The sequence below is a fragment of the Amblyomma maculatum genome, chromosome 3 (genome assembly GCF_055883805.1).
Source record: "Amblyomma maculatum isolate TAMU_Amacu chromosome 3, ASM5588380v1, whole genome shotgun sequence".
Taxonomy (NCBI): Eukaryota; Metazoa; Arthropoda; class Arachnida; order Ixodida; family Ixodidae; genus Amblyomma; species Amblyomma maculatum.
Genome location: NC_139346.1, coordinates 186,726,254 through 186,747,758, shown reverse-complemented (window position 1 = coordinate 186,747,758; position 21,505 = coordinate 186,726,254). Strand labels below are relative to the sequence as shown.

The window sequence follows — 21,505 nt, the reverse complement described above, 5'->3', positions numbered from 1 at the left end:
GTTGCATGCGTCCATTTATCTATCCATAGCAAACGAAAGTTAAGGCGGCAGAAGGTAGTGGGCTGGTCGGTGTGTGTCAGTGCCGTCAGTGCAATGTGTCGGAAGTAAGTTTTTAGATTTCGTGAGCTGCCAGCGAGAGACCGAGATTATCTGATTATGGCATGTGCTTCCCCGTTATCAGTAGCTGTTTGGGAATACGTCCGTTTCTCTGGAACATGGATCGCATACCCGCCGGACATTTGCGAAACACTGGAACGAGCGAGGATAAAGGGGGAAACCAAGGCTGAAACAAAAGTGCCAGTTGACATGCCGGGCAAAGACGTGAAGGCACACTTTGTCGATATTGTGGCTATGCAGCAGGTCTTTGGAGACGTTCATGATCACTGTAAGTACGGCTTTTGTCTTCACTCTTATGCCAGCAGCACACGCAGATCGAGGTATCTGCTTGTGTTATTTCATGTCTTTTTTTCGTGTTTTACTTTCGAGATGCTTTCGAGATTCAGTTTTTATACGTGAATGACATCGCAGGCACTTCTTCTCCGGTTCGGAGGAATGTCTACCCTCCCGACAGCGCTCCAGCGAAAGGTGTGCACTGGGAATGGAGAACGAACGGGGGAAAGTGGTACCCTTACAGCGTCCAGCTTTCTTGTCTCATTGAGAAAGCTAAGGAACAGGTAACTGAAATCTAAATTGCTGTTTTTTACTGCCTCTCCAGATGCTGCGAGCTTTCTCTGATGTAGTATTCCGTCTTTTTCGGAAAGGCCTAACAATGTGCAGAGCGCATTTCCATGACATCCCTCATTTTCTGGCAACAATTTCGCGGACATCTGGGCCCGTATTCCGAGTTTGGGTCGTTATCGCAAGTTTCGCTATCTCCCGGGCCTCGAATCATCTGCTGATTGGTGGAAACACGGGAACAGATGATTCGACGTCCGGGATATAGGAACACTTTTGATAACGACGCACACTCGGAATACGAACCTTGCTTTTGATAACTAGCTGTAGCGTTAACATTGAGCCAAGATGCCATAAGGCAACTAGCAAAGATCTAAAACAAGGTTGTCCTCTATCACCGCTGCTGTTCATGCTTTATATGACAAATATGGAACGGAGAATGCAAGAACGTAACCTAGGTTTTAACCTGTCATATAGATTAGGCAGAAAGGTGGTAGAGCAGCATCTCCCCCGCTTAATGTATGCATCCATACGATGTTGTGCTGTTAGCAGATAGCCAGGAAGACTTGCAAACTCTAGTGAAGTATTGCAGAGACGAAGAGGACGCTCTAAGCTTCAGTTTTAGCGCAGTTAATTCGGGTCTGATGATTTTCAACGGCTCAAGTGATCAGGGTCTTAAAATACAAGGCCATGAAATATCCAGAATGGCAGAATGTAAATATCTCGGGGTATGGGTAAACGAAGGATTGGCATACATTGAAAAGCATGAGCAATCACTTAGGGCAAAAGGGTGAAGAAATGCCGGGATAATGAAGCATAGGGCATTGTGGGGATACAACAAGTATTAGGTTTTGAGGAGTATTTGGAAGGGAATTATGGTGCCCGGGCTTACTTTCGGAAATGCGGTTTTGTGCCTTAAAGCTGAGGTACAGTTGACATTAGAAATAAATCCAAGAGCTGTCAGACGATTACCACTGGGTGCCCATGGCAAAACTACAAATGAGGCAGTACAAGGAGATATGGGCTGGGCATCTTTCAAAGTATGGGAAGCTCAGAGTAAAATATTATATGAGGAACGCCTGAGGAAATTGGACAGTAACAAGTGCAACAAAAGTATTTAAATACCTATACCTTAAAAGCGTTGACTCACAATGGAGGAAAAGAACTAGAAAACTTACCAGTAATTGTGCTTGTCACAAGGACGAAGACATAAAGAGCATTAAGCAACAGGTGAAAAACACAGAAGGTAAAAATTGGATAAATTCTATGGAAAAGGAACAGAGTATGGAACTATACCGAAAGTGGAAAAGGCAGATCAGGAAGGAAGCTTTCTTTGATAACTCAAGAGGCAGTGCTCTACTATTTGAAGCTAGATCAGGGTGCCTTAGAACACTCAGCCACAAAAAGAAATTTAAGCATGAAGATGACACATGTGCAGTATGTGGTAAATCCACAGAAACAATTGACCATCTTATAAGTCACTCTTCCTGAGGCCCTGGGGTTTAGAGATACCAGTGGTCGGGTAATTGAACCTGTGGTGGAAGCTAGCAAAAAGCGATTGGGAGATTGGTGGCTTAAAAGCAGAAAAGTAACAATGTTAGTAATGTAGAAACAAAAAAATATCAATAAATAGAACGATGATATAGTTAACCGATCTAAAACAATAATTAAGATATAGCAAAAAACGAGCATGATAGCAACTGCTACCACCCCATTTCAAAGGGGACGCTCCTATATTTCATCTATCCATCCATCCCCATCCATCCAAGTGCGTAGATCCTACAACCTCCGTACTTCAGCTGGCATGAAAAGCACATTGTGGTTAAAAGCAACTGCAGTGAAGGAACTCAAGCTGCTTTTGTGTTGTTTCGCTAGTCGCTCATGTCAACAATGGCTGTGCATTGAAACAGTTGAAAGCATTGCTGGAACTGTCATCAGGGTTTCAACCCTTGCTAACCAACTCAGCGTACTCACTAACACGCTGTGTTTATGTGTTTAGGGACTAACAAAGATCAACCTGCAGGAGCATTATCCTGAGTGCATATACACTGTGGAATTCCCACCTATGCATCAAAGGAACAATTTCACTTCCTTCTGTCGCGTCATTCGAAGAGTTGAGGGAAAGAACTACCCACTGACGCCTGATGCCATCACATGCCCTGGTATCAACTTGAATGTTCCTGTTCCTGAAAGGTGATACTCTCATCCCTGTTGTTTTAGACATTTTTCAACACAAGTAGCCAACTAGAGGACACGCTGTAATTGTCATAGCATGCTACTCCTTTGATTATCTGTTGGTAATAATTAATTTTAATGTAAAGTACAGGCCACCTGTGCAGTTTACTTACCTCTCAGTTGCCTGTGTCAGTTAACCTTCTATGAGATAGCGGGTGCGGGCACTTCGCTGCCCCATGAAGGGTTAAGGGGCACTGTTAAAGTTCGTACAGAGATCTGGAACACATTTTTGTGCAACGTGTTATGCTAGTAATAATTTTAATAATTTTCATTAGCAGCAAATAGATTGAAACTTCTCTGTGGCAGCCGGGATACATATTTTGTGTTGTGTAGGTGTTTACATTACTAACATGCCACCGTAAATTTTGTGAGCAAGTGGAGCATGTGAGAATTAGGATACATTGTTTTGGTTACGTAGGCTTTTACTAAACATACCACCGTGAAGTATGTGAACAAATGGAGCACGTGAGTATCGGGCGACAGTTGATCACATTTTACTCTCGTGCGTAAAACTTGTGAAGTTAAAAGGAAAAAAACATTTAACTCTATTTTACGACAAACACATTCCATTTTATCCCATATTGCTTTTAGAAGGCAATGTCTTTGTGGGATTTTCATGTGTTCTTGTCTTTTGAAAAGAAGGGAACCTTATTAAACAAAAGAAACTTAATAAATAGAAAATAATTTTGTTTTTAATGGAAAAAAGCAATTTAGCCCTGTGTTTGGCAAATAATGGCTTTAGTTCCTAATGCGCCATAAACCTAGATCAGCACACACACAATACATGCAAACATGCTACTTTGCACTTGTGGAATCCTTTGAATGCGATTTTAATGCAGATTTTAATTCTAAAGTGATAAGTTTGTAAATCTGTTTAACATTGAAAGTCATCGCTGTCCTTAAAGAAAGGCCACAAATTTCCCTAACTTATAACTTCACTGTTATTCTTCTTTTGTATATGTCCTGGAGAATAAGTATATATGCTACTGTGAAGAAAGTCGCATTCAGAAATGAGTTGTCCATGACCCCAAGTGTCGTCTCAAGTTTGCAACTTAAGTTTGCTGATTGCTTTTACCATTTCCTTGTCAAGACTAGCTTCTGTTTCTTGTAAAATAAATAAAGAAACCATGCCATTCATGCCAGACTGTGGGGTACGAAGTTTGGTCAATTAGAGCTCTCATGTTTTTACTGCTATTTGTTGACATGACAGAAAGCAAGTGTGTTGGCATGAAAAGCTGCTGTTGTGTGGAAATTGCCTCAAGCATCCTGAATCGTGCATGATCAACCACTGATTGAGATCATTTTTTTTTTTTTTTTGACGATATTCTAGCCAGAGTGGTCTTTTAGCACCCATTCCACCATCTGACAGCTGAATTGATTTTGGAAGAGCCTTATTGGCTGCAAACTGGGAACAGAGTAACAAAACAATACCAGGACCTAACAGGAGCCAGAAATAACAGTCTGCTTCTGACGAGCCTGGCTCGTCCAAGTCCGCTAGGTGGTTAAAAGTGCAAGGAAACATAGGGGATTTTTTTTGGAGACTCTCAGGTAATCGACAGCAAATGGCCCTACACAAATACACTGAAGAAGGGCTGTCTGTTAATGGATGGTGTTGTCCTCATGCCCAGTGTTGATTCGCTCACTCACTGAAAAGGACACTTTCTGTGCTTTTGTGTGTCCAACTGACAGTGTAGCAGTTCCTCATTTATGAAATGCCCAAGAAACTTTACCGTCCTTTCCTACCAAATAGGAAGCCAGATCCAGCAGTATTAATGCCCCTCAAGAGTGAGGATGATGATGATGATTCTGAGGTCACAGTGATCGCAATAAGGTGTGTACACTGTTTTGATAGCTTGCCTTTTCATGTTGAATGGGTAGTCGTGGCATATTTGGAGAAGGGGAGGGGGGGGGGGGGGGCACATATGGGCTTCTACCGTGCGAGGCTGATTTATGGTTGTCCGATGACAAACAAATCACTGGCCCTGATGAACATTGTGCCGACGGTTCAGAGATTCGTTCCCCCATCAGACAACCATAAGTGTGCCTCGTGTGGTAGAAGCCTGTATGTGGCCCTTTTTTTTTTTTTTCTTTTCGGTCCATGTGCCTTTCCAAAGCATTTGACCCCAGAAGAGGCGAGCACCAGGCCGGAGAGAAGCTGGTACCCATTGAAAAACTGGTGGGTGCCCGGCGGCGCCGGAAGTCGAACCTGGTACCTCCTGAATATGAGGTGGATGCTCTTACACAAGGCCACCGCTTCGGAGTGGAAATGGATTTATTGCCCTCTGAAAATTTGAGCCAGAATTTAACTAATAGAAACAGTTAAATAAGGCAAGGGAAGGGATAGCCGAGAACTACTGTATTGTAAATGTCACTACAGCAGCAACCATCCTTGTTGTCATAATTTGATTGCCATGCACTTTCCAACCCATTTTGCTTGTGTGGTGTATACTTACTTTATGGCACGTGCTTAGCATGGTTCTGATGAAAATAGAAAGAACAGACTTCTGCAATGTTACTGCCTGTTTGGCACCTTACGTTGGAGTTTGCTAAAGTACTTACAAGTACAATTCATGGAGAAGCTATGAATATTATTTTCCAGGTCGTGATAAATGTGATGGTAAATGTGATTGTACAGTCAACCAAATCGTTAACTAGCTTGTGCAACGGTCTTCTTTTCTGTGTTCCTGTGCATCACAAAGGAACACAGAAAGATCATGTCCTGCGGAAAGATCATGTCCAAGCAGAGGCTTTGCCAAGCCCTTGCCTATCTTGACTTTTGTGCAAGTTTGATCCTCCCCTAAGGTTCAAGAGCACAGAAAAAAAAAAAATGGCTGCCATGCAAACTAGTTAAAGACTTGGGCAGTTGTACATACTGATGTCTTTCATTGTGCATGAACTATTATGTAATAAATTTATTTTAATGTTAGGAGATTGCCCATCTGCATGGAAGGCTCCAAAACTGCATAGCTTTGCAGGGGCCTTTTTAGAGAAACCCTTGTGGTCTGGAGTCCTCCCTCCACTGCTGTGCCTCATACCTCATGTGTTGCCTCGGGGTGTTAAACCTCGCAAGCCTGCCTGTGGGCTGTATAGACTTTGTGCACAATATCCCATTGGAGTCAATTCTGCTAGCAGTTAGAGCTAGGATTGTCTGCTAAAACTGCTGCCAAAATTGTTTGTGATGTACTGCAATTTCTTATATTCAGTGCTGTAGTTACTGGAAGAAAGGCTTCCAAAGCAAAAATAAGGATACTCTTATTGTAGCTACTCGATGTCCTTTATGCCTTGGTCATTATTTTGATGTGAATGTACCTAAGAGTAATCACCTTGACATTTATCCAGAAGTGATGCATATTATTGGACAGGCAATCTGGGTAATAAACCTCGTTATCTTGCATTTCTTGTTGTTCTTGAGGTAAGTGCTAAATATGTAGATAAAAGAACAGCATGAATGCAGTAAGATAAAAAATTCACACCTTCACTCTTTAAGTAGTTGACACTCATTACAATGCTTGATACAGGGGTGCAAGTGTTGCGCCATTTGTGCCATTTTGCGCCATTCTGACCTGTTGAGCCAAGCTGCACCTAAATGGTAATTTACGTGATACGCGGTAATTGATCGTCACAAGTATACGACGCCAGATTTAGTCGAGTGTTATCGTTCTTGCCATAGCTTTCACAAAAGACTGGTGGCATCAGTCTTTCTGAATTGAAATTAATAGCAGTTGATTGATTCCACTACCCCTTTTAACAGCTGTCATTTGTTTTTCTTTCATGAACTCGAGCAAAAATCTTTATAATCACTGTACTCCTAAATAATCCTAGTCAATAGGATACAGAATCAATTTTCATGTAGTTTTTGGTTTTAATTAAAGTCATAATATTTTGACCTCATTAATTTGGAACTTAGAATCATTTGAGCCAGCAGCACGGTCTCGGCCAATGCCGGCCCGTGTAAGCCTATGCCGTCGGTTGCTTGGTAATTCGGACATGGGTGTGCTCGCTCTGATTATTTCAGAAGGGGGATCACGTTGAGGTATGACACAGGCCACCGGCAATCACCTAAATAAGCCTGCCCAAGCCTGAATTCCATGTAACAGTTGTGTCCGCGCACATTATGCATGCTATTGTAGCCATGACAGCCAACATAAATTTGCCATTTCCGAAATAAAGGTCAATCTCATAGTTTCGGATTCACTTTTAAGGCGAAAGCCTCTAATGCCTCATCATTGTCAACAGAAGGTTGTCAGCAGAGGTGTCACACTTTCGAGAGCGAGAGTTAAAAATAAATTAATAAACCTTGTCTCCACCGGGAATCGAACCTCCATCCCCTGGATCCCCAGCTGAGCGCTTTACCAACTGCGTCACGCCCCGGATCCTGAAAAGCTCTTCAAAATTCCCCTTGTCTACCGTGAGGATAATGGCGGGATTCTGCGAGTGACAGATACTGCTACTTTCCTTTCCTGCAAACGAATTATAGAATGTCGGTGAACTTTGATGCGTTCAGTGAAATGTTGGTTGGGTTTGACAAGGGACGCGCAATGTACCGTCATGAGAGGTCACGGCATCACTAGGCGATTCATGCATATATGAAGCTGACCCCGCCGGGCGTCCGATCCAGGCGTCTGTGCGGTGCCCTTCATTTGCAGCTTCCTCAAACGGCGTACCACACAGCAAACAGAAACAGATCCAGATGTCTAGAAGGCATTAGTACAGCAGGCATGAGCGGCGTTCGAAATTGATTTACAGGATAGAAATGGCGTTGTATCTGTCACAATTCTCTGCGGACACATGTACCACGCCACAAAGGAAGGGAGGAAGGGAGGAGTGAAAGAAGAGAGGGAGATATAGGTGCCGTAGTTGGGGCTACGATCCACAGCGCTATAATGGCTTTCGCCTCATCGCACTTTAAGTGGCATTCACACGGGGGAGGTTTTCGGGGAGGGGATGTGGGGGCACAGCCGGCCGGTGGAACCCCCTTCCTCGCTCCCGCATTCACATGAGCGGCGGAGTACGAGAGGGGTATCACTGTTGTCAGATGACAGAGGCTCGGAGTGTGCCGAGGAGAGCGCTTGCGCTGCCTGCTTCGCTGCAGCCGGATTCAATCAGTCGGCCTTGCAGATAGCATGGTCACGCCGGATAATGAATGAGGAAAGTGGAGATGGGTTACAACGAAGTTGCCTGAGAACTTCGTACCCAAATTTGCATGATTGCCATGTTCAACACAAAAATAAGGGCATAGAAGCACATGGTAAGCACCAGAGCCACAAAATAAACCGAGTGGCACACACATCCACACTTTCAGCGAATACGACGCCCTGTTGGAAATATGTCTATCTCGTTGTTTCCCAGCATTAATCTGTTGTTATTACGAATAGCTATATATTTTAAGTTTAGCATAGTACAGCTCTTGTTTTCTTTGTAATAATATTTATAAATTTATTTTTAGTCCACTGACTCGAGCATTCCAAAAAGCTGATCCTGGTGTAACATTTCTTTTACTGCGTCTCTTGCTACGAGCGCAGTAAGATTGTCAGCAGGCGCTGCGAAACGCACTTGTAAATATAAATCATCGGTATACAAAAGAAACAGGAGAGGGCATAAAATGGATCCATACGGAATGTCAGACATTTAAGTGTGTCTTCACCGGACAGGCATTACAGTCCTGGCTAGCGCTTCCATGTCTTAGCGATGCATGAGCGTAATGATAGCCTAATGCCTCTGACGCCAAAGCAGACAAGTTTCTGCTTTGAAAAGGCTATGGTTGAACAATTGAAATGCTTTTGAAAATTGTAAATTACGAGGAACATCTATTTGTTAGCATTTGTTAAAACCGTATTTAGTTGAAATAATAGTCTTTTTATCTGATCGTTTTGTCTCAAGCCAAAATGGCATTCGAAGAGAAATGAATGCTTTGATAAAAGATGATTAATTTTCGGATGGGCAATTCTTTCTGTATCTTCTCGGCCTCCACAAATGTCTCTCCCACCTGTGCACTACCGTCGGGTTTCGTTGTCATCCTGGTCATCTCGGACCCTTTCTGTGCGCCTGTGCAGCCATCCTCATACTGCTGCTCCATTCCAGCGTGTCATTCGTTGACCCTTAGGTTTTCGGACAAAAAGGAAATAAATTTGCAACATTGCTTAGAATTCGCTGGCTCCCAACTTGTCGCGCAACCGACAGTGGCACAGGCAGCTAGCCGCTACGGTGTCACCTGTAGCATTTCCTATCTGGCTGTTTTTCTTGCGAGTGAAATAAAAATTAGTAGCCAGATTTCACCCTGCGCTGGTCGCACCTTCGGTCCAGTTACATTAACTCTCCTACCACCAGCAACTACCAAACACCAACTACAATCATGCGCTTCCCGCAGCGCGCAACCCCCTCGAAGTAGCCAGCCAAACGAAAAAGGTCGCAGACACCCCTCCTCCCGGGGGAGGTTTTGTGCCAGCGGACAAAAAGCCCTCCACCACCGAGGGGCCCCCGGGAAACCGGTCCCAGCAGTCGAAGACGGCTCGTTTTCACAACATCCCGGTCGAGAGGGTTGGGTTTCTCCCTCGTGTGAATACTACCCCTTTAGTCGTCCAAAGTGCCCTCCAGAATTTTTTACTCCATGGTGTCCTGCTGCTGTGAGTGGTCATGGGCATCGGATGCTGTTCAAGGCGTCACTGTTCTTTTATTTTTATTTTGGGGTGGCGTCGCGCTGTCCTTCGCATGCATCCACGTTCTACTTCAACTGATCACGCGCAGTTTCGCCACACTGACCGCATTGCTGCAGTGCTTTGCCACGAGACTGCGCGGTGAAGCCTTCTCAAAATGTGACGGGGCCGTTTTGTGCAGAGGCATCAATACTACTGACTCTACTGCAGAAAGGGTGGGGAGGCTTATACAATATTAGAGCAATCCTTCAACCTTCCCGACAGCATGCAAGAAGCGAAACGCTAGATGAAACTGGGCAGAACTGTCGTTTTTCACCTTGCGTTTCGTCTCAAATGCACACAGCTGTCATGCAAGTTCAATATAATGTTCGGCTAGGCGAGTTGGGGCATGGTAAAAAAAGAATGCTTTTAGTGCAAAACAGCCAGGAACGGACGAGGACAGAATATATAGTCGCGAAAGATCACTTTATATATATATATATATATATATATATATATATACACACTCTGATATCAAAAAAAGAAACTTCGCTCATGCCAAAGAGGCTGTCGATTACACAGCCTCATCTGATAAGCCTATCTAAAGCTATCTAAAAACCTGTAGTACTCGTTAAACAGAGCTTTACCGAAGGGCTTCTGACACAATCAGACCCATTCTTTCTGAGGTGGAACGCCTCAATCAACACCCGCAATAGCTCGTCATTGCCTCATCCGATTACCCGCGCCTCATGGAGCGTATGTCCCCAGCCGATCACATGCTTTACAATGAGCAACCAAGTTCGTTCCGGTCCCCTTTTCAAAACATCTTTCATGGTCCCGCAACCGCTTCTTGAGGCATCTAGATTGCCCAACATACACTCTTCCGCAAGTGAGAGGTATTTCATAGATGCTCCGAACCTTGCGACCAACATATCTAAATATATGCTTTGTTAGGTGTCATCTCGTTGTTCCTTCACCATTTACACTAGCGCATAGGCTTTTCAGCTTGCAGTGCATTGAAAAAAACAAACAGGAATTTTGTATTTATTGGCAACTTGTTTTTAAGTTGTGGGCCACATGGTGAGCGTACGGTATTACCTGGGGCCTTTTTGGTCCTCTTTTCAGTCTCTTTCTTATTTATTGCATCCATTGTCGGTTTCTTGTTATTAAGTTTTTGCAACATTGTTTTTGCAACAGCGCTCTTTTGTGTCTATGAGTTCTTTCCTCGTCGCGCTAAATGTATTCCTTTTCTGCTGTCATGTAAGTGCTCATCAGAATGCAAACCGTTTCTGGCAATTTTTTCAAGTACATTGGATAATTCAAACTTTAGGTTAACTTGAACATTTTGAACATTTTTCCTGCTCCATTGGTGACCAATTTAATTAGAGCCTTGAACAGAAAAATGTGTTTAGTAGCGTTTAATCTTCAGAGCGTTCCGAAATAGCCAATAAAGTGCTCCAAACATGCTCTGAAATCGAACTTTTGCTTCTCCCATGCCTGCTGCGAAAGCTAGAGCTTCCACCCCTATTGGTAACATGCGGCCATTTAAAAATTAGTGACTGGATAAGACACGGTAAATACAATCCATAACTGTAGAACTACCTGCTGTATGCATATTGTAACTGCTCAATTGATAAGAAAAGGTTACTGTATCACCTCATCCCACTTTTAATTATAACTTATCGATAGGGATAGGAACTTTCCTATATATATATGTGCACTATTGGATTGTATTTTGTTTTCAGTAACTGTTTTGTAAGCAGGGTCACATTTCTTTATTTTACTCGCACTGTCTTTTTTTCTTTCTCTCTTAAATGAAATGGTGGAACCGAACTCTAAGATGGCAGCCGGTCTAGTGTCCTAGACCCATTCATGAATTGGCATTTATTTATTTATTTATTTGTACATACTGCAGCCTCGATGAGGCTATGGCAGGAGTAGGCAAACAAAGAAAAAGTGTATCAAGAAAATACAAACATATAAACTCAAAGAAAAAAATAAAATAAAAAATGGCACTAGGAAGCAATGGCTGTCAAAAATTCTTCAATTGGTAGCGAGCAGACATTTCCAGGCAGCGAATTCCAAAGTTCAATGGTCAGAGGAAAGAAGCTGTGTTTGAATGTCCCAGTTCGGGAAAATAAAGGGATGAGATTCAGGCTATGGGAACTTCTAGTTATGGAAGTCTTGCTAATGTTCAAATAATTATTTAGTGATGGAAGGCACTGAGAGTGAACCAGCATGTGCAAAAACTTCAAACATTCTATTTGACGGCGAGATGATAGGGCTGTGAGACCTAAATCTGTATAATGGGAAGAATGGGAAAAATCTAGGCCGTAGTTGTGAAAGATGAAGCGTTCTGATTCCTTTTGAACTCATTGTAATTTTTTGATATCGGAATTCGTATAAGGGTTCCATACAATACAGCCGTAATCAAGAATGTGGCAGATAAGTGTTTGGTATCCTTTGGGGCTTTACGTAGTGTACGATGGAGGTACACTACCTACTTCCAAGAGGTTGTAGACAGTTACAAATTTGCTCTAAAGAACTAAAGTTTCACATTTGTCACAAATTGCCCCTGTTTCACTAAAAATAGGCCCTGAAAATAATTTTTATGAAATTTGATCGTGTAACCGCGCAATGTCTCTGAAATCGGCACTCCTTTCTGCAACTAAAGGAGTAAAGTGGAGTGGTAAGTGTAATATGAGTGCAGAAACCTTCAGAGCCTTGGAGGAATTCTGCGAGTCGCCACAGGACAGGGTGGGTTTGCAAAAGGAAAAAAAATGCATAGATGCTTCAGTTGTAACTAATTTTGCGGAATTTGGCAGGAACTAGAGTTACTTCCAAAAACGCCCCATTTCATTAGCAATAACCATTAGTATGCTTTCTCATCACATCGTGCTTATTCCTCCTACATTCAGTGTAGCAGGAGTGGAAGTTGATTTACTGCATAACTATGTTCTAGCATTTACAGCACTTAGGGGCTTGGTCATCCATATAGAAAAGAGAACCAAAAAAGTGCCTGCAAATTCTTCTTTGCAAAATATTTCAAAACTTCAACTCTAGTCGAATTCGCAAGGTGCTGAGCAGAAAAAAACAAGTCGTTAACAATAATGTATATGCGTGCATTGTTAATGGCATGGGTGTCTATATGTCTGTTTCAGCTTGCCAAAAAAACGAAGGGGCCGGAGAAGCAGACATACTGTTTCTGCTCTTGGAGTTCCCTGCACATCAGAAGGCGCATCGGAAACCACAACTGTAAAGACAGAGAGCCTTGATACTCTTGAGGGCATCAAGCTTCCCCACAATTCATGGACAGATTGTTCTTCACAAGGTATGTGATTGCCAATATTGGAGGTAGCAAGAAAGCCATGGGTGCGAAACAGAACTGCTCAGGGTGGGTCTGATTAGATTATTAAGACGTTGTAGCACTGTGAAAATTTCTTCTTGCTGTTATGTTAATGTGAAGCAGACCTCTTGGTTTGTTACAGTGTGTGGCATCTACCTGTACCCACCAGAGCATCAATCATGTGATGAGTATGTTGCGCCTCCGAGCTAAGGATGTGAACGTTTTGCTGTAAAGTTGCAACTGGTCAGCGCTGTGAAAGAGTAGATTCTTCCAGCTGCCAGTGCGTGGGTGGTGTTGGTGTTCGCTGTGGAGGGGAGGATGTTTGCCATAGCTGTCATGATTATCCCACTCTGAATACCTTGTGAAATAAAGGACAGTAAAGAAAATTTTTAACAGTTCACAGCCTTCCTCCCTTCCCTTACAGCACAGTTTAGGTGTCCATCGATAAGTGTGACAGATACTGCTCCTTTTTTTTTCCTATAAGGTATAGTCAACCAATCACTGCAGAGGCGCTATAAACAGCAAGCAGCTGAGCCTTGGTTTTCCTACATAAGACAGCAAAGTGTAGCTAACTCTCTTTTTGGTGGACACCTCAAACTCCCCATTGAAAGGGAAGCTTGATTGAGCGCGATACACCTTTCCTCTAATTCATTTCATGCTTACATCTACTCTCAATGGTTAGATGAGTGTGATTTTAGAGCGATAGCTCTACTACTCCAGGGCCCATATGCAGTTTGTGTTGTTTTCAGAAGTACCGCTTTCACCCTCATCTGATTGGTGGAAACGCTGGAACAGAAAGTAGGGGCATCCGAATTGGCATCCGGTTCTGGTTTTTCCACCAGTCATGGGATTCGAAGTGAGGGCGAAAAAGACACTTCTGAAAACAACCAACCAACCAAACCAAACAACCAATATTGGTCCTGGTGCAAACCCAGAAAACAACTCATTCTGTCGACCTGACCAATGGCTTGACCTTCAAGCTCAGCCAAGATCAAACTGGGACTAGCCTGGTGACAAGTTTTGCTTAGTATAGACCGTTTTACCGAAAGCAAGAAGGAGAGAAGGAAAATATTCTCCAACCAGATTCACAGCGCCGGCTTACTGCTGCCAGTCCCGATTGGGCTGTGTATTCGCACACTTCATGCATAGCAGGGCGGCCTTGCACCTTGGTATATTGTCATTGGAGAGACCTAAAAACCTTTATTAGCGCCCCTTTTAGTTGTAATATCATCGGGACAGCAATGCGTGATTGTGGACTGCACAAATAATCAAAGAAATCGCAAGATGATTGCCGAGAGCATACGCGGGAAGCATACGCGGGAAGCATGTAACGGCAGTCCGAGTGGGGCTGTGATATGCTTCTGCTTCACCGCTTTGCAGTCCATCCTAATGCAACTCACCTATGAACGTTTTGTGTAAACCAGACAGACTTAGTACCAACGACGGACTCACGAATATGATGCCCATAGTAAACACGCACGCCGCACCGGCCGTGCCTCCCGCAAGCCCTCCTCGCCAACAATATGGTGGATCTCTTCCGCCAGTGCCAGCAGAGCGCCCTAAAATCTGTTCTTTACTTAAACAATAAGCTTGCATATCGCTGACCCTTGTTGTGCTGTTGATAATTTCAATACAAACGAGTTTCTCAACACAGCCAGTTGCCGCCGGTGGGGCACATGGCTCATCTCTGCACGCTGACTCCACTGCTAAGGCGTCACCAAAATTATCTTTCTTTTATTCATACAATGTGATCAGCAGTAAGACAGTTCCACAAGAAACTATTTACTCTAGCGCTGAGAAATTATACAAAGCACCGTTAGATATGTGCCTTCGATGCGAAACAATTTAGGCCTAGTGACGACTAGGGAGTAGCGTGCGACGAGAGCTGTCGTCCGCTGCGCCAGTGGATGGCGCCGCTTTCGTAAGCGCTGCTGTAAGTGCTTCGAATTTGTCATCTTCGTTCGTGGTGCAGCTGAGGGCACAGGTTTTTCGACGTTCTGCTCAACAACACGCCATGAAAACGACGCCGCTATGACGGGATTGGGATACGCTGTTGCTGCGCTGTCAGACGTACGCCAAGGCTGCATAAAAATGTTGTCAGATGGTACTCTAGACCCTGCTTCTTTCATGTGCTGTTCTTGAACCGAGGTTTAACTAGGAAGTATGTTGTTGAAGCGGGCAGCTCGATCGTACTCTTTTCGCACTCATGCACCGCCGCACCACAGACACGCATGCATTCGCCAGGCTCGGTACGCGATAGCAGCGATTAGTGACGTAATCCTCAGTGAACGCTGCCTGTGCCTTTAATGCGAAATGCAAGCGGCGCAACATCGAATATAAATATGCATTGCCGAGAGAAAATACACGACATGAAATGGGTCGCATTCATGGTAAATCAATGCGGCGATGACTCTCGTAGTATCTGTATTCCGTGTTCACTAGTTGCTCGTACAGTTCACTCGCTGTGCGTTTGTGTGCACAGTTACCACTGTAATTATAAAATATCACTGAAAATACATGTATCAGTAAAGATACAACAGATACGTCCTCACAGTTAACTCTGAAGAGTTCGGCCTGTGGAAGCAGAGCGCAGTACTTCACAGTAGCCCTGGCTGCTCCTGCTGTTTCCAACAGCAGCTGCCATGCCAAACGGAAAGTATATGGTTTGCTGGCACACTCAAACAAAACACAAAATAGCAACAAGGTGTCGGAAAGCTTTCACGAGCACCGCAAAACGGCCCTTTTACACACAGCCCAAGATGGTGGCAAGGGAAGCCAGAGCGGACTTTCCCAGTTTGGCTCATATGGGGCGCCATCATCAAATTATGGTGGCTGTGCTCAGGCATCGAAACTAAAATCGTCTATAGTGTGCTATGATGAACTGTGCACACAATAGACGATTTTAGTGAACTATGCACAGCCATACCAGAAGCACTTTGGCTTGCTTAGCGCATGACGGCATGCTTATAGGAGGTGGCGGGAGTGTGTCCATGTTGCCGGGAGCATTGCAGCTCAAGTTGGGATATCGAAGCTGATAAGGCATGAATGAAGAGTGCGCACAGCCATGATGTACTGACCATTTATAACTGCATAACTGACCTCTTTACTAAATATGTGTTTCAAATAAGTTACTCAGTTGGCTTGAATAAAAATGCAATTTACAGCGTATCAAGTCATATATCATTGGATTGCTTATAAGTATAATTGCACTGGGCTAATTGTAGGCCTTAAGTACAGCTAATTAGGTAATTGTGATTAAATATTGAACTTTATGCTCTAGCACCGTCATATATTGTTGGATAGCTCATATTGAGCGCGATTCAACTGCAGTAATTGCGGGTCATGATTAAGTACCCTTAATTAGTTAATTATGACTTTATGTTACAGCATCTTCATATACCATTTAAAAGGCCTTGACAAGCAGACTCCAAAAACAATCATAACCGCTCAGAGTAATGGAAAACCGTGCTGTTGCTCGTCTAATTCGGTCCAACCATAGTTTAACTGCTGCCAGTTTTTTTATTTCATTTAGCTCATCCTTGCTACTGTTTACACTGTAATTTGTTCTCAGCAGAACAAGAGAGAGGAAGAGACACTTTATAAATGCTTAGTTTTATGGAGATTGTTTACAGAAAAATCTCGTGGTGTCTGGCAGGAATACTGATTTGAGATTCTAAACTTGCTCAATGAATCATGGGAGGGTCCAAATCAAGTAAAACTTGGCAAGGAGGTTTCTGTAATCTAGATAGATACTTCAGGAAATATAAATTTTTAGTAAGATAAAGTGGCGCAATTCCCATCAAGTCATGGGTCTTAATAAAGTCAGTGTTGCCAAATCAAAAGTAAAAAACCCTCAGCAAGAAGCCCAGGGCCTGCTAAAAATAGCTAAATACGATATTTGCATCAAAAAGCACCTTCTTAAGTATTTTATTTTGTTGTTTGATATGTAAATAATATAACCAATCTTATAAATATATTACAAAGCAACTTTTATCATTTTATGGATAATTTCATTCTCAGGAATATCCTGTCTGCCTTTTTTGGTTTAAATTGGAGATCCGAAAGCACATCTTTCTTTCCTGACTAGGAGTTGCTGACTGCAGGCACATCCTCTTGCAAAAAGACATCTTCTGATTCGTCTTACTTGCTGTGCACTTTGCGAGTGATTGCTCGCTCGTACTTCCAGTTCTAATGGGTGGATTCCAGCACTGCTGTCAGCGTAAACCTCCATATCGGGCTGTTTTTTTTTTTTTTTTTTTATTAAGTTTGCGAGCAATTAGTAACTTGAACAGCATTTATTCTGTCTTAGGAGTCCAGCTCAAATAATTAAGGTGATGTTCGTCATCAGTGTTCGCGTTGGGTTCACTGTTTACATTTGGTAATGTTTAACTGACTCAACATGCGACCGACCGCTGCATTCTATCAGAGCAGTGTCGCATGAAGAGAAAAAACCCGGCCAACTCAAAGAAGTGTTTTGTCAAGCATCTCTGTACTTCTTACTCGTCACAGAAGGTCTGCTTTCACAGTTGTTCCAGCTGACGTGAGTGGGTTTTTCTATTACAGTCAATGGCAGCGATCATTTTTGGTGGTACTCATAAATTTTATGGAGGGCACCAACGGTTTTGTAACTTCACGAAGTGTTCAGTTGCATTTGAACTTTCAGTGTTCAGTCTCAAAGCTTAGAGTCCTGCAGCCATTCTTTTCTAAACTTCTTCTTATATTTGATAAGTTCCATTCCACCAAACTGCATGCTCTGAAAGAGCAAACTACGACTACATCAAAAAATGCCACATAAATCGATCCAAGGATTGTATGTCATATTCCTGTATTTGCCACCTTGACATCTCGTCATGCACTCGCAGTGGTGTTCTCTTGCAGAATCGATAGTTTTAAATAACTAAGCCAGAGGGATTTAAAAACTGCTGAAAATTCAGTTTCCTGCAATACAAAAATGTTGCCTACTGAAGGGTAAATTTAGCGGGAAAACCACTAACTTTTCAACATTGAAGTCAAACTCTGCAAGGAAGTTCCTGAATAGGGTATGCCAGAAGATATCTTTATATATTTGTGGTCTTACTATTACTTTGGTGAAACCACTAATGTACAAGGAGAAAAGAAACAATCCTAAATATATATGTGTGTGTGTGCGTGTGCGTGTGTGCGTGCGTGCGTGCGTGCGTGCGTGCGTGTGTGTGTGTGTGTGTGTGTGTGTGTGTGTGTGTGTGTGTGTGTGTGTGTGTGTGTGTGTGTGTGTGTGTGTGTGTGTGTGTGTGTGATCATTTATTTCCTTTTTGTACAAAAGATGGGGGCAGCCATGAAAAGTTGCTAGCAAAGCAGCTTGAAGGGACGACTGCCCCTGTTTGGTCAGCAGGATGTCTTGTACACATTTTTTTTTTTTACATTTAAAGTATATAGCATGTACAGATTGTGTAGATAAATAAACAATGTTCACAACAGGTTGAAAACACACATTCATAACTGATGCAGAATAGTAAGTCGCGTTTACAGGCAGCTGGAAAATACAAGAGTGAATAAATTAACAAAGAAAATTTCTACATGGAAGAGCATATAATTGAAGGTGAAGAGCTTGCAAGCTTTTTTTTTTGGCACAGTTTTTTTGTATCAGTCACACGCCCTTCTAATTTATTTAAGAGGGTTGGGAGAGTGTAATCTGTGTATTTAAATCATAATTCCTGTTGGCTGTCAAGGTAAACCATTTTTCTGTGAGGCAAGTACTATATAAGCTTGATGAGTAACTTAAAAATGAGGTATTGTTCTTTATAGCCTGAAGAAATTACCGGGCTAAATGGTATCCATAAAAATTGTGTATCTTTGTTATTTGGTATTGTTGAAAGAGTTGTGCAGTGTGGTGTAGATACGGAACATGTGCGGTTATCCTGATCACCTTTTTTTTCTTTCTTTTTGGAACAAAAATAGCTTATACTTGTCCAAATTTTTCTTGGTACAAGTTCCCCTTATGAAATGTGAGTAAATTAACCAAGGTAAATTTAGCCTATCATATAACAGTAACTTTATATGGTCTGGTAGGGTAAACCTTTGTTTATTTAGTAGACCTATTTGCTATGATTATGTGTTACATGGGGATCCCAAGTTAAATTGCTTAGGAAATGTATCGCTAAAACATTAAATCAGATTAAGTATTTCAACTCCCTCAATTCCAAGTGTAATTTTGTGTACAGTAGCAATTGTGTTCTTAAGTCAGAAAATCGGCGCTTTCGTTGTACTAAAATTAAAAAATTTTCGTGTATCTAGGCCTACAGCAGAGGTAATGTTTCTTTCCATAATGGTTCAGTATCTTTAGAATTGTGACATGCAGCTAGCAAAGTTGTTTAATCTGCATAACAGATAAGTGATATTTGTGGTCATACTATTACTTTGTTTAAATTGTTAATGTACAAGGAGAAAAGAAACAGTCCTAAAACATTTCCTTGTGGTTTTTCTGTGGTTGCAAGTTTTAGCTCTGGCAAATATTCATTTACTGAGACATAGCATTTTCAGTACTTTAATGGTTGATAGAAAGATAATGTGCTATGCCACGTATGCCCTACAGGTGTAGTTTGTTAAGCAAAGTACTATGACATAAGGAATCAAAGGCATTTGTGAAGTCAGTGTAAATCCCTAGCTTTAAGCAGTGATTTCAGAAGTTTTGAAGAATTATTTTATTGTGTTCATTCAAATTAGTTTCTCTGGAACGATGCTTTCGGAATCCATTTTGTAAATTACGCAAAATAGACTACTTAATAAAGAAACTAAAGAGTTGGACGTACATTAGCTTTTTTTATTGCTTTTAAAAAAGATGAGTCGAATTAGTATTGGTCTGTAGTTTTTAATGTTTCTGTCCCCATGTTTGAATACTAATGCGGCTTTTACAGTTTGCATTCTATCTGCATAAATAATTCAATAAGATGAAGCAGTGCAATCTCGAGTACTGGGGATCGAACTCAGGTCGCACAGAGAGTGCTACGACCGCCAGGATTCAGCAGCCATAAGCCTGGTTGCATCTCTTCATGAGAATGTAATTGGAATCTGCACTGATAAATTTTCCGGTACTGTTTTTTTTTAGAGCGTCGGCATGGTCGTTGCCCTTGATGCTGCAGTAAGCAGGGAACCACTGTAGCACAACATGGTTACACAGCTCGTAGGTGACAATGAACTGTTCCTGAATCCTTAGTTAATGATTGCATTGCAGCATGACAGTCACTGAAGATAAGCCATGCTGCAGGTAACTGTTGCAGAATATACCCAATGGCTGCTCACAGAGCTGTTAGCTCAATAGCCATAGCCCAAGTGTGGTGACTGAGTGTGGCTGAGATTGTGATGTGCGTTGATAGTGTCCAGACACCAATGGATGAGGAGACAGGCGTAACAGAGCCATCACTCTAGATGTGGCAGTGTGCACTGTAGTATGCAGAGATGTGCTCAAGGGCAAATATTTAAGTTTGGAGTTGTGGGCTTTACTTTTAATGCCAGGTGTAGTAGTCTGAATTTGCATGGAACAAACCTCCAGGATGACAAAAATAATGTGACTACACGTTGGTATTGCACCGGGAGAAGGCTGAAGACTGCTGCCATACTGCACTCTGCAAGTGAGTGGCTGGTTCATGCACACAAACTGAAGCTGGGCACGAAGCAACTCCTGTGGCAACAGCACTGTTGGAGATAGATGTGTTCTCTGTTAGAGTACCCATGCACAGTGTAGGTGTTCCTTGGAAGACCAAGACAGGCTCTCAAGGCCATGGCTGATGGCTTCAAGCAGCATTATGTTTGCTTGTGAGAAGGCCTGAAGAGCAGGGAGACTATGGCACAGGTTTTCACGAAGTGCTCCATAAAGTCGTAGTAAAGAACCTGTAGAACAGCCTCCTCTAGTAGTTGAGAGCATACGAAAGATAAGAACGTATGAGGAGAATTTCATCTTAAGCTGTCGAACATGTGTTGACCATGAGAAGGTCATTTTAAAGGTCACACCTAGAAATATTTGGTGGGTGATGTAGGGTATAGGGGTGCCAGCAACTTTCAGCGTGTATTGTGAAAATGAAATTGCTGCGATTCCTCTAGAGATGTAACGAGACCGCACTTGTTTAAGAACAATGTAACACAGCCTATTGCTCATTGTAGTCATGCGTGCACAATGCGCCTGTTTCGTCCTGAGCACCACACAAAGATATGATCTATGTAGGGGGATATTTCAAAAGTGGGTGGCGAGCAATCATTCAAACTAACAAGATATTGAAGAGGGTATATTTTCCCGAGAAAGTCACGAGACACATGATGTAGGGATGTGTCATCCTCGATCACTGACATGTAAACCATCCTGTCACAAAGATAATCATACAGCCACTTATACATTTGTCCACCCATACCAGTTAATTGTGACTGAATGAATCGCTATGTGTATGATGGTATTGAAAGCTCTCTTGACATCACGAAAGACTGCAATGGTTATAGACCGCTCAGCTTTGCTGCACTTGACATAACTCGCAAGAGCAATAACGTTGTCAGTATATTGCTACAGTCTTTTCGTACGCCAGACATCGACGGGAAGTTAATACCTCTGTTTGTCAGGTCCCAGGTAAGGTGTGAATGGACTATTTTTTCC

General features: G+C 42.5%; 1 protein-coding gene across 5 annotated transcripts in view; it reads left to right on the top strand.

The window, feature by feature from the left end:
- Window positions 1-21,505, top strand: part of dx (deltex E3 ubiquitin ligase) — a 31,713-nt gene continuing 10,208 nt past the window's right edge. The window contains exons 1-6 of one of the 5 annotated variants that reach the window (XM_084598959.1): window positions 1-104; window positions 182-385; window positions 529-674; window positions 2,675-2,868; window positions 4,661-4,741; window positions 12,704-12,873. In XM_084598959.1, the coding sequence (XP_084455085.1) occupies window positions 307-385; window positions 529-674; window positions 2,675-2,868; window positions 4,661-4,741; window positions 12,704-12,873 (670 nt within the window). In that variant the 5' untranslated portion in view covers window positions 1-104; window positions 182-306. Of the gene's footprint in view, window positions 386-528; window positions 675-2,674; window positions 2,869-4,660; window positions 4,742-12,703; window positions 12,874-21,505 lie in introns of all 5 variants that reach the window. The other 4 variants (XM_084598957.1, XM_084598956.1, XM_084598958.1 and 1 more) reach the window with 4 other exon arrangements.